At 41.8% G+C, this 12,903-nt stretch overlaps 1 protein-coding gene across 1 annotated transcript; it reads right to left on the bottom strand.

Moving 5' to 3' along the window:
* Positions 1 to 4,588: 4,588 nt before the first annotated feature.
* Positions 4,589 to 7,117, bottom strand: SLITRK4 (SLIT and NTRK like family member 4). The gene has a single exon (XM_065643373.1). It carries the CDS (start codon positions 7,100 to 7,102, stop codon positions 4,589 to 4,591), a length of 2,514 nt encoding a protein of 837 aa, XP_065499445.1. The 5' UTR covers positions 7,103 to 7,117.
* Between the last annotated feature and the right edge of the window lie 5,786 nt (positions 7,118 to 12,903).

The following is a 12,903-nucleotide window of genomic DNA, read 5'->3' as shown; positions in this document are numbered from 1 at the left end:
GACATCTTTTCAACTTTCACTTATGAAACTAACCTAACCAACTGAAATGGTCTATGGATCAGTATTTTTCTTTTTGCTAGGGATAAACTAACTTTTCTTTCCTCTGAAAAACTGTCTTATTCAAAATGATTACTGAGAAGGGAGCGAATCAAAACAAATGCCCCTAGCATTACATGACAGTTCCTCTAAGCACTTCTGAGTTGAAAATCTCAGAATCCGACTAAAAACTACATTTTACTTGAGTTACTAATGCAAAAAAAAAATCACCGACTTTGGACTATTTGTATAACAAAGGCAAGGAAGATTTTGTTAGACAACAACAGATGGGAAAAACCTTCTTAAAAAATAATAAATTACCGAGGTGATTAGAAAACATTACTGTTTAACTACTTTATAGGTTCTCTTTCATCCATATACAAATGATCCAGGAGAGAATATTACAGGCACTTAACAAAGTCTAGTTTCAGAAATACAATAGTACCAAACAATTTTATTAATATTCCATACAAATTTTTAAGTCAATTCTGGCTGATATTTTGATGTTGCTGAAGGCAAATAAAATTCATAAACAATAGGTTTCTGTGTTTTACATTAGACTGGATGTTATAAGTAAATATCTTAATTATAAACTAACCCAGAATAGTAATGATCGAAGCAGGGTAAAACCAATACATTTTGCTTTATTTATTTCAAAATAGAGTGATTATAAATACATTCTTTTTATATTTCCTTCCTAACTCTTTGGATGCCAAAAAAATAAAATAAAAAAAACCAAACCAATCCTCACTGTGCTCATTTCATACAATACCAATATACAAATCATGCAAACGATATTATAGATATGATATCACCATCAAGTTCTGGATGTGTTTTGTTGATTCTGAAACATTTGTTAACGTTATTCACAAGGCCATGCCTGTTATAAATTACATCATCGTTATGGCTTTTTTCAAAAAACATCATTTAAAAAAAGATTTTTATACTAGATTTCTATATTATTGTCAATCTTTAACACTGAATGCAAAACGCAAATCATCTAAAGGTCTTGTGTCCTTGCACCATGGTAGTTGCTTTTTGATAAAATTGCACAATTTTTTTCTTTTTCAAGGCAACGATTACACTTTATTGATTTCATTTAAAAATTGAAACTTCTTTATAATACAATGAAGACAACAGATTATGTTAACAGCTTCACTGATTTAGTTTATGTGCATGGGTCTTAACAGCCATTTTACAAGCATGGCCACTCAAACCAATAGAATGAACAGACAAATCTGTTAAGCCACATCCGAAGAGTCACCTTCCCAGACAGACTGACTATAGATTTGAATGGACATCACACTAAAACTGCTGTGCAGACACATCCACCGTTTCTAAGCATGGAGGAAATAAACTGACATTAAGGTTCTCCTTCAGAGTACCGATATCAAAGAAATACAGTGTTTTGCAAACTTCTGCATTCTTTACTCACACTATTATGCCTACATATTGCACCATATATGTAAAACACTTAGGAACAACTTCTACAAGAAAGTCCAGACTGTGCAACCTTTACTGATGCTGGTGAACCTACACTCAGCTGCATAATCCCAAGAGTCACTGGGCTCTATGTGTTATATACAATGTCTCTGAGCTGGCTCTTTTTGAACTCAATGGCAAACCTCTATCTAAGCCTCACTCTTGGGAAGTGTTGAATTATTAGCTCATGAATAGTACCTCTACGCACAATTTAGGTTGAGCTTAAATGCTTTACAGCATTGAGACCTCAATGAGCAGGAAAAACTGACCCAGTGTAATGGCACAGCACAACAGTTCAATTCTTCCTCTTTTGGTCAGTGAATAGAAGACCTCACTACAAAAACAACCAAACAACCAACCAAACAAAAAAAAACCCCAAACAAACAAACCAAAAAAAAAAACACACACACAAAAAAAAGAAAAAGCACACCAATCCCCACCCCCCCCCCCCCCCCAAAAAAAGAAAAAAACCACACACCACCATACACCAAGCCAAACACAAAAAAAACCCCACAGAAAACAAAAAAGCCCTCAAATTTTTAGCGCAGGAAGGTGCGATCATTTATCGTACTGTTTATCACTGTTGTTTTAACTCATGGCAACACAACTCATATGCACACCAGCTTTAACAATTAAAAGTATTCGCTTATTTGCTATTTTTAATATTTTTAACGCACACCTCTCAAGAGAAGGGAATGGGATGGGATGCTCTGTAACAACGCACTGAGGTGTCAGAAGTCTCGTGCTTTGGCAAACCCCAGTTACCTGGACACATCCCCTCATCCTGCTGATGGAGCCATCACAGCCCATCACATCAGCGCATCTTTAACGCTCCTTCCTACACAGACTCTTGCTACAATAAGCTCAAATGTTCTTTTTCAAGCCTTGGCCATGTGTCGCATCACCGGTCAACCACGAATTCTTGATGCTAGAAATGCATATGTACATAGTAACCGTGTCCTGAAAATCCCTAGAACAACCTCTTTCTAAGTAATGAGCATAAACAAATGTCTGGAAGTAGAAAAATGTTTTGTTTTGCTTTTTCTTAAATGAAGAAGCAGGTTTGGTTGGTTGGTTTTTTGGGGTTTTTTTTTTGTAAACTTTGTGAAAAATACACTGCTGGCTGTTTGCCAGGTATCATTCCAGAACATAAATTTCACAGCAGTGTCATAAAGCCTTGAAATTGGAGATTTATAATGAAAACAGTTGACGCAGCCTTCTCCACAGTATTATTATTGGGTCTTGCTGTAATATTTGCTAGTTTCAAATTCATGAAAAAAAATCATGTTTATATTGTACTAATATTAATTGATTTATGTATTGAATATAAAAGTGGTGGTAGAGGGAAAGGGTTCTGGAAGCAAAGTAGATACAGAGTCTTATCCAAAGCTCATTGAAATGAAAGAAAAAAATTCCTTTTCAAGTCAGAGAACTTTTGTTAATCTCCTAGTATAGATTTGCTGGATGACGCTTTACCAATATATCTCCATTCTCATCTCAAGGTACCATCTATCAGTGGGGATTTTCCATTCTCCTGACTTTTTTTTTTTTTTTTGCTAACTATTCAGATTCAGCTTTCACAAAGCCAAGTTTTTACTCTCTAGATCTGAGCTACACAATACTCTGAACTGAGACCATTATATTCATTTTACACTATGGTTTTAAATAGACATGATTTGCCATATTGTTCACTGTTCTGATCAGGTTTTTTTCTGACTGACAGCATCCAGACAGATAATAAGAACAGAAAACTTATGCATACACAATTAAAATATTACCCTTACCATGAATTCCTGTAAATACTTGTAGTGAAAACTATTTAGATTAAGCTGTAGAACTCTGAAAAGCAAGACAGCTGATGGCAAATAATTGCCAAGACACAATGCTAAAAAACTAATGAATCTATTTTAAAATGCATCATCAATAACAAATATGAAATAATATAATATGCTAATTTCACAAGAATAGTACAGAACATTTTTATTATTATTATATCTGATCACTTAATTCTGGATTATTCTATATATTACACCCCCGGTTTCTGTTTGGTATATTGTTCTGGTTTTATTTATACTGAATGACTAATGCATTATGATCAGGAAAACAAGTCAAGCATATTAAATACATATTAAGGAGTACATATTTTTCCTATTTAGTATACAAAGTATTTCATAAATATGAATTATATTACAAAAATAATTTCTGCTACGCTCACACAGTAAGCACTTTGACAATTTCGGACAACCTGTTGGGGTTGCAGGTGTTTCACGTAACTGAGAAAGAACTCTAGTTTTAATTGGAGATGAGTCTTACAACGGATTCTGCATAAACATCAAATATTTTCTTCAGATGCCACAAATACTGCAGAAGTCAGGTTGAAATATTCTTTCCTTTTTTTTTTTTTATAATTTTATGTATAGACATGTATGCTTCAAGTGGTCAAATTTATTTCATAGGTATGTAATGCATGGTATATTTTAAACAAATATTTGCACAATTTAACATTATAATTCCAGTGGTTTCAAGATGCAGGCCATAAATGTAACCAATTTACACATACTATCGAATGTTCTCTCTTTGCATGCTTGTTACTTTCCAGATAACCTTTAAACAGTGCCGTTACAACACCACAGATCAAGGGATTACTCCAGTTCCACCAACTTAAATCCACGTGCAGGATGAAGGACCCAGCTGAGGTACAAATAGCAGTACCAGGTTTCTTGTGTTTGTTCTAACAAATCACAAGGAGACGATGGTTTTGCATTTAAGGTACAAAACATATATGCCTCTTGAGGTTAAATTCAGTGTAACGTGTATAAAGCATCCCTTTGGCAATAGAGTTTGCAGTATCCCTACAGGATTCCACAGGGCATGAGCTTTATGTAGTAAAACCTATTAAGGAAATTCTCCTCTACTTGACAAATCATATGCAGCTACAGTTAATCAGACACCCTTGGATACACCTGCCTCTATGCCTATCAATATAACATAGTATTTGGAAGTTAAAAGTCAACAAAAGGCACTTTCATCATTAAATATATGTCCTCTGTAGGCAATGAGATTGTATGACCTATATTTTATTCAAAGCTGTTTGTTCTTCAAGGACTTGCAGGTAGTCAGGTGAGCCTTGAAGTTTAGCTTTTAGTTCAAAATATTCACTTTTTCTTTGTTCAACTACAATTTTACTATGATTACCACCTATTAGAGATTTCTTGGTTTTTTTGTCTTGTAGTTTCTCTGGATAACGTATTTCAAAGCCACTGACCCCTATGCTGTTGTATTCTTTTTTACTTTCAAGAAAGTTTTGAATAAATACATTGGAATCCCTCCCAGGGAATAATTCATCCAGTTCATCGATTGTGCTAAGTCTTTTTCTGGTATCCACATGCAATAAATCTTTCTCCTTGTCATTAATATTTCTCAGAATGACTTTTTGCCCTGGTGGGTCAGCAAACGTGAAGCCCGTTTCAGACTCTTTTAAGCCACAGGTATGACTTTTGCTCATCTGCTCAATGGTTTGAGGAATGAAGGCCTCTGCACCTAGTCCATCTTTTTTGTTTGACTTGTGATCGTGCTTTCTTAGCTGCAGTTGCATAGAACTGCATTCTTGATTTCCAATCCCTTCATGCTTTACAGTTGGTTTTTTGTTGCGCCGAAGCACAAAAACAAGAAGACAAAAAGCAACAAACACTGTTAAAATAAGCACAACTAATATGCTTAAGATTAGGATGGACAATGGAACTGGGCCACCAGGAGGACTCCGAACTGGTCCCAGTGGTGTTGTGAAAGTAACAGCGGGCACAGGACTAGTGAACAGAGCAGATGGCTTGTTTAAAAGTTTAGGACAGAGGATCTCATTTTTTAGAGACTTAAGTTCAATGTTAGCAAACTGTACAGGTGTTTCACATTTCAATTCCTTCACCACAATACCTTCATTTAGCTTTTCAAGCCACAGTTTTAAAGCAACTAAATCACAAGTGCAGTCCCATGGATTACCTTCCAAATCAATTTGTGTAAGAGATTTTAGCTGATCAAGAACGCCACTTACAGGTAAATACATGAAATGATTGTTCCTCAGATTCAGCCTAGCAAGTGGTGCACCAGCAAAAATGTAGGCTGGCAAGCTTCGTAGAAGATTGTTGTTCAGGTAGAGCAACTGCAAATTTGGCATTAAGTCAAAGGTGCCTGCTAGGATTTCTTTGATAACATTGTATTCCAAATACAGATATTGCAAGTTGTGGAGGCCAGCAAACATTTCTGGGCTCAGACGCTCTATCTGATTGCCATTGAGATACAATCTCCGTAAATTTGTAAGGTTGCGGAAAACTTCTCCTTTGATCGTTGAAATCCGATTGCTGCCTAAATGTAGCAAATCCAGCCCCTCAAACTCAATGAAATCTGTGGTGTCCACATCCTTAATATAATTGCCATTTACATGCAGTTTCTTGGCATTTAAAGGTTTTGGTATGAGTTCAGCCATTGACTCTATGTTTCTTTCTTGGCAATTTACACTTAATCCCAAGTCTGAAGGATGCGTTTTGCAAACACAGGGGACCGGACAAGGAGTTAAAGGAGGCACCCTGGTCTGGTAAGATACGATTTGACTGAGATTGCGATTAGAGAGTGCTTTGCCTGCTACTATCCCCGAGATCTTCGAAGGATTTGTAGTCTTTGGCGGCTTTGTGACCAATCTGTGCACCGATGTTTGAGTGGTGTGGCCATTCGGTGTGCTGTAACTGGGCTCCAGCTGGGAGGGAGGCAGAATGCGCACGTCGAAATCACTCCCCGTCCCCATGGAGCACAGTTCTTGCTTGTTGGTCTCCTTCAGCAGCCTTCCATACAAGTCACTGGGTGTTTCACAGATAGCTTCTCCAATGTAGATGTTATAGGGCATGTTCTCCAGCCACGCTTTCAAAGGCAACAAATCACACGTACAATTCCAGGGGTTGTCTTCCAGCTGCAGTTCGACAATTCGCCCGATGTGTTCCAGAACTCCAATGTATGGAAGCTTCTGTATTCGATTCCCTCGTATATCCAGATGGGTTAGAGAAGCAAATCGAAAAATATTATCGGGAAGGAATGAAATCAGGTTGTCATTAAGGATCAGGACTTTCAGCTTGTGAAGCTTATTGAAGGCTCCCCGTTCAATAAACTTGATTAAATTGTAGTCAGCTTGGAGATACTCCAAGTTCTCTATGCCAAGGAAAGTGTCTGCTCGGAGAATCTTTAATTCATTGTTGTTCAAGTGCAACTGTTTTAATGCACTAAGACCCATAAAGGCCCCTCCCTCAATGTTCTGTAACTTATTATTACCCAGTTGCAAGGACACTGCATGTGTAAAATTAAGAAAGGTATTTGGATACAGAATAATTAGCAGGTTGTTTTGAAAGTTGAGGTGGTAAAAATTAGACCATGGTGGTTTAAGCTGATTTGGTCTGTAGACTGCAACCTTCTCACAGTTGACATAGAGTACATTCTCAACTGACACACAGGAGCAAACATTGCAAATTTCCACAGATATATCAGCATCTGCAGTTGTAGAAGAAACTGGAGATGACAGAACCAGAAAGAGCCACAGAAACATCTTCTTGTGATCAGCAAGCAACCTTAGGCTCCTGAACAAAGATAAAGAATCTAAAGAAGAAGGAAAGAAAGAAGAAAATGTTTTTTCAGTTCCAAAATGTCGTTTGGGTTAAAAAATGTTTTCCACTGAGCTACTGTACCTGCCAAGGATTATGGATAAACTACAAGCACTGAATTTAAAACAATATGAAAGATTTTAATAACCAAACACATACACGGGAGCTAGAATGATATAAAATACAGAACGTAAATCTCCGTAGACAAACACAAATAACTCTGAGGTCTGTCAAATATATTTCTGTCTCTTGTACATGCCAAACATGCATAACTAACAAAGCAAAATAACCAAAGTAGATTCCAATTTTACGCGTATTTACTCTCCTCAGTCCTGCACTGCTCATATGTTGCCATGCATTTCGGGGATATTAAACACAAATGCTGATGTTATGCATGCCCAAACACCCGGGTTGGGATAGCACAATTTAGAAAGGATGATGGTGCAGACACAAAAAGCAATGTCAATACTGAATATATTTATCTATAGCATCAACACATAAAGATTATCACTACGATAGTAAGATTCACTCAATAGATACATAGGCATGCACACACATTGTTTCTGTCACTTAATATACCTAGTTTAAGTAAATAGGTGGTAAACCGATTGCAAAAATACAATGAGCTATCCACAAAACAAGAAGATCAGCTCTGGGTGATCAATGGAAGCACACAGATATGGAAGAAGCATGCACAGGCATACAGCCCCATCCCCAGGAATAACAAAAATACCCTGACTTGCAGGGCAGAACAGTCACAATTCACCAGCCTGACACTACTGAAACCTGAGAAGAACTTCTTTTTTTTTTGGTAACACATCATGTAATTCACTCTTATCCCTGCAACTGCTACAGAGGTGGCTCTCAAGAACCTGTCACATATAGTCAGGCCAGCTGAGCTGCCATTTTTTACGCAGAAGAATTGGTGCCACAGCATTTCTTCTGGGTTAGAAGGTAGCTCTTTTTTCTTTTTTTAAAAAAAAAATATTGCTCATTAATCAACACGTTGCTTTCCCCACCTTCTGCATTCCCATTTCCCAACTTGTCCCTTTCATTTACTGCTGTAGGAAGCCACCGAGTTGGCAGGAGGGAGCCAGGATGGAAGTGGAGAGAGAAGGAGCCAGCTGGAGGAAGGAAAAACGGGCTGGAGGGAGCTGCAAGGAGGGGAGGATGCACTGGGGGACCTGGAAGGGAGGGCAGAGGAGGGATGAAGGAGGGAGGAAGGAAAGGACAGAAGGACAAGAGAGAGCGGAAAAGCTGAGAGAAGGGAAGGAAGGAAGGAAGAGGGGATGAGACGGCTGAAAGGGTCAAGGAGGCCGCGGGAAGGGACCACGGGGAGAAGAGGGAGCAGAGCAGCCGCTGCTGATCCCCGCAGGCTCCACACCCTGGTTGCGGCCAGCGAGCCCACGGGGACAGCCCGATAACCCCGCACCCCCACCGCTCCATCTCGTTCCCCCTCCCAGGCACTGTCCCCTCGTATCCCTGCCTCGTCCACACCGAAGTCCCCTCTTCTTCTTCAGCCCCGTGGCCCCGACCGGTGCCGAGCGGGCACGCTGCGGGCGCTGCGCGGGGCTGGCGGCGGGTCGGCGCGCCCGGCCAGGAGTGCAGGCACTACCGCAATTTTTTGCCGCAACCGGCTCGGCTGGTGCCTGCTCCCCTCTGTCGTGGGCGCCCCGTCGCCCTCTGCCTCCCGGCGGGGGAAGGCAGGAAGGACACGGGCGCGCACACACCGCACGCACATGCCGGCTAGGAACGGGCACAGCGCGGCCATGCAACCCAGCATCCCTTCCAGCATCCCTTTGCACCAAGGCACAACCGTGGTTGCCGCCGCCAAACGCTCCCCACTCCTTGGACACCTCTGCGAAGTCCAGCCTGCAGTATTTCACATAATCCATTCCCCAGCTCTATCGGACGGATCCTGTCCCCCCGTTCCTCCCACACCTCCACCGGCTTATCCGGGCCGCCCGGCCCCGGTCCCTCTGCTCACCCGCTCCCCCGGAAAGGATGGGAGGGGGCAGCGCTGCGCCGGGTGCCGCTGGCCCGGAGCTCCGGCAGGCGGCCCGCTGCCGGGGAGAGGCGAGGATGGCAGGCTCCGGCAGGAAGCCACTGTCGCCTTATCCCGCCCCCTCCCCCCTTTAAATTAACAGTAGTAATTTTAGCAATAAAAACAAAGCCTTCAGAATACTTAAAAGAAATTAAAACGCCAACGTAAATGCAGCACCGCCATGCCCCCTGTTCCCCGCCCGCACTCACACGCCCGGCGGGGCGACCGGCCGCCCCCGGCGATGCTCCCAGCGGCGCTCCACGGCGAGCCCGGCACCTTCCCTACCTCGGTGGCCGGGGTCGCCGCAACCCCGCTCCGCTGCGCTCCGCGGCTCTCTCCGCGAGATCTTCTCTCCGGCAGCTCCGCGCACCCTCCGAGCGGCTGGGGCAGCCGGGCACCCGCCCGGGCGAGCACCCTTGGCAGCGCTGGGCGCCGAGGAGCGGAGCAAGGCGAAGCCCGGCTCTGCAGAACCCCGGCGGGCTCCGCCGCATGCAGCAACCGCCTCACTGAGCCCTGCCCCGGCACCACGGTCCCCCGCACACATGCGGGGAGAGGATCCCTCTGCACACGGGCATCCGCTCCCATCGCACTGCTCTCGCCCACCCCTTGCACGCACAGAGAGCCCCCTCCCTTTCGCCACACACACACACACTCGCACGCACCAAGCGTTCGGGCGCTGTTTTGGAGAGGAAGGAGAACGCCGCTCAGGGAGAGCAATCCCAGCGCATCGCAGCCGCGGAAGCCTCTCCCGCACCGCACGCCTGGAGACGCGCCGCGCCGCCCTTACCTTTTCCGGGGATTTGCCGGGTTGGGTCCCTGCGGAGCTCAAGCGGGTGCGGTGGGGCGAGAGACGCCCCCCGGGGCGGCGAGAGCGGGGTGGCCCCGGTGCCGCGCCAGGCGCCGCGGGGCTGCCATGGGCGGCGCGCAGCAGCTACAAGTGCAGCCCGAGGCGCAGCCGGGATGGGGCCATCCCGCCCCCGCTCAGCTCCGGGGTGCGCGCCGGTCAGCACCCCGTTTGGGAAAAGAGGAGCAAGAGAAGGGAGGGAAAAAAAGAAAGGACTCTCCTTCCCGTATTTTCTGACGATCTCGCTCCCCCCCCCCCATCTTGAAACAAAAGTAGAGGTGGAAACTGAGTGGGCAGGATGGTAACATTTGCTGCATTTAATGTGAATTGCAATTATGGAACAGTATCGCTGTGAGGAGACATACCCGACCCGTTCTTAAGACAACACAGCTATTCGTGTATCTCATTCTTTGTGGTTAGGTGAAATTCCTTCTCTGCTTAGGTAACAGCTGCAGTCTGATGAAAAAAAAATCCTCTAATGTTATGCACTTGTGCAAAACAGATTCTGCTAATTAAGAACTCCTATTTACCTTTCATAATATACTTTAAAATGGTAATGAATACCCGCAAACAAGGTGACATCTCCTTCCAGGGCAGAAGAGTCAGTTAACCGAATGAAATTTTGCAAGGAAAGTTGAACTACATGTCCTTTACCATGAATGCTAACGCAATTCACTTAGAAAACTGTTTTATATATTGCACAGATACCAGTTGTGAGTGCTAGTTCTGGGCAGTAAACATCAGGGAATGGAAAACAGCAACTGCTTTCTTCATTTACACAAATGAAATAAATAGCTTGCTCCAAAGGCTGAGTGCATCTAGTTGAAATAATTGCAGAATGTTATTTTGCATTATGCAGATAGACTGATACCTGAAAACAAATGCAGCTGAGACATCAATAATTTGCATATCACAACAGAACTGAAAGTGATCTGTGATTGTTATTCAGCCAATTAAAAACGGAAGTCTTTAGATTGTAAACTGTCTTAATTATTGAACGATTAACAAAGTACTGTTCACATAAAAAGGAATGCATATGTATAAAGGTCCCAGTTTAGAAGGATTTGCATAGAGTTTAAGGTGAATTTTTCAAACTCTATTTAAATAAACTTATGGAATACAGAGCGAAGGTCTAGAATAAAATTCATTTAGGAAGATATCTGGTTTATAAGACTATTTTAACAACAGGCACAGAAATGCAAGTGTAAACATCAAGATGCCAGTTTTGTTTAACCAGCTACATTAAATTGGACGTTAAACTAATTCCTTGCTTATTTATTTGGTGAAAGAGCATGTAGACAATATCAAAGAGAGATCACTACTCCCACCGCCATTCAAACAACTGCTTAGATACTGAAAGAAAAATCAAACAAGGAGCATATTAAAAGATCATATTTTAACCAAGTAAACCATGAAATGACTAAGTATTTAAGAGAACTGAAATTGCACTCTAAATAATTCTTGATGTTTCTCTTATAAGTGGCCATTAACAATGACATATGTTTATGGTGTTGTAGAACTTATCTGAGAAGGAAACTTAGTTATGCAACACAATTTCATTATTACGGTTTTAGTATGTCATATTTTCATATTTATTTCTAATTTACAGTCAGAAAAAAATAACTCCACCTTCAAATCTTATTTAAGTGGTTTATTAGCTACTTGTCCTAACCTAGCACATGTCAAACTCACCAAGATTTAGGCTTATATGTCAGGACAACAAACCAAACCAAGGATAATTCTAAAGTATGACATAAGCTTAAGGTCAAGATTGTGACCCAAGACCATTACATGCTTAAGGAATAAATCACTTTAAGGGGTTACATCCTAGAATCACCTGGTTATACCCCTTTCCTTACGATCTGGCTATAAGCTCTGTCACCATCAGCATAAATTTTTTGTGTAGCTTGATGGCAAATAGTAATTGGAAGACAGCAGAGACAAAAAGGGCAAGTTAGATTACCTGGTCTGGTTCCCTGAAGTTTACAAGATTACTTCAGGCTACACACAATGCCCGTTATTGTCATCTCTAACCTTTTCTTAAATTTCTTGCTGAGATGGAACCTCATTCATCTCCTTTGATTTTTTTCTCTATCTGTTGTTTGCCACAGGAGCATGTACTTTTCCTTCTTCAGTTTAGCAAAAGGAGAGCAAAAGCTAACAAGTGGATAGATTAGTAAAATGATTTTCTGCAAAGAGAAGTATCTGAACAAAAAGTAAAAATGTGAGATATACTTCTTCCCACCCAAGGAGGCACACACAGGATGGCATTCAGTAATGGTACAGTTAGCTTATCAATAATGTCATTACCATATCTAAGTAGAAGTTCTTGGGAGAGAAAGGTTAATTTTTACTCTTGTCTACTGAAATTCATCATGCAATCTGCTCAGAAATTACAGAAGCCTATTTGTATTTTGATTCCTTTCACATTTTTGTGAGAGCTTCTAAACAGCACTTTTCTTCTAAACACACAAACACACAGACATGCTTGGTCTGCTTATCCCACTTTACTTCTGAGCTGATGCAGGAACTTCAGACTGAAATGGTGCTTTATGTGTGCTCAAAATCTGCCAGGAGAAAGAAACTTCCTGTAACAGAATCATCAAAATGCAGAGGCCAGTCGAGATGCTGAACTACTGCTCACAGCATGAAACCTTGGGGAACATTTTCCTCAAGCTGTTCGGCACACATGCAAATAGGATTTCTGCCAAAGTCGAGGGGAGTTCTCCACAATAAGTTGATTTTTCACCCACAGTAATTTTCTGAGTGAGAAATGAACTGATAGGAAAGAGGAGCTAAACATCCTACTCATTCCTGGGCATTTCCAAGTACCATTTCAGATACAGTATCTGAACTCA

This window comes from Caloenas nicobarica, chromosome 12, assembly GCF_036013445.1.
Source record: "Caloenas nicobarica isolate bCalNic1 chromosome 12, bCalNic1.hap1, whole genome shotgun sequence".
NCBI classification, from domain to species: Eukaryota; Metazoa; Chordata; class Aves; order Columbiformes; family Columbidae; genus Caloenas; species Caloenas nicobarica.
This window is presented reverse-complemented; position numbering and strand designations above follow the sequence as displayed.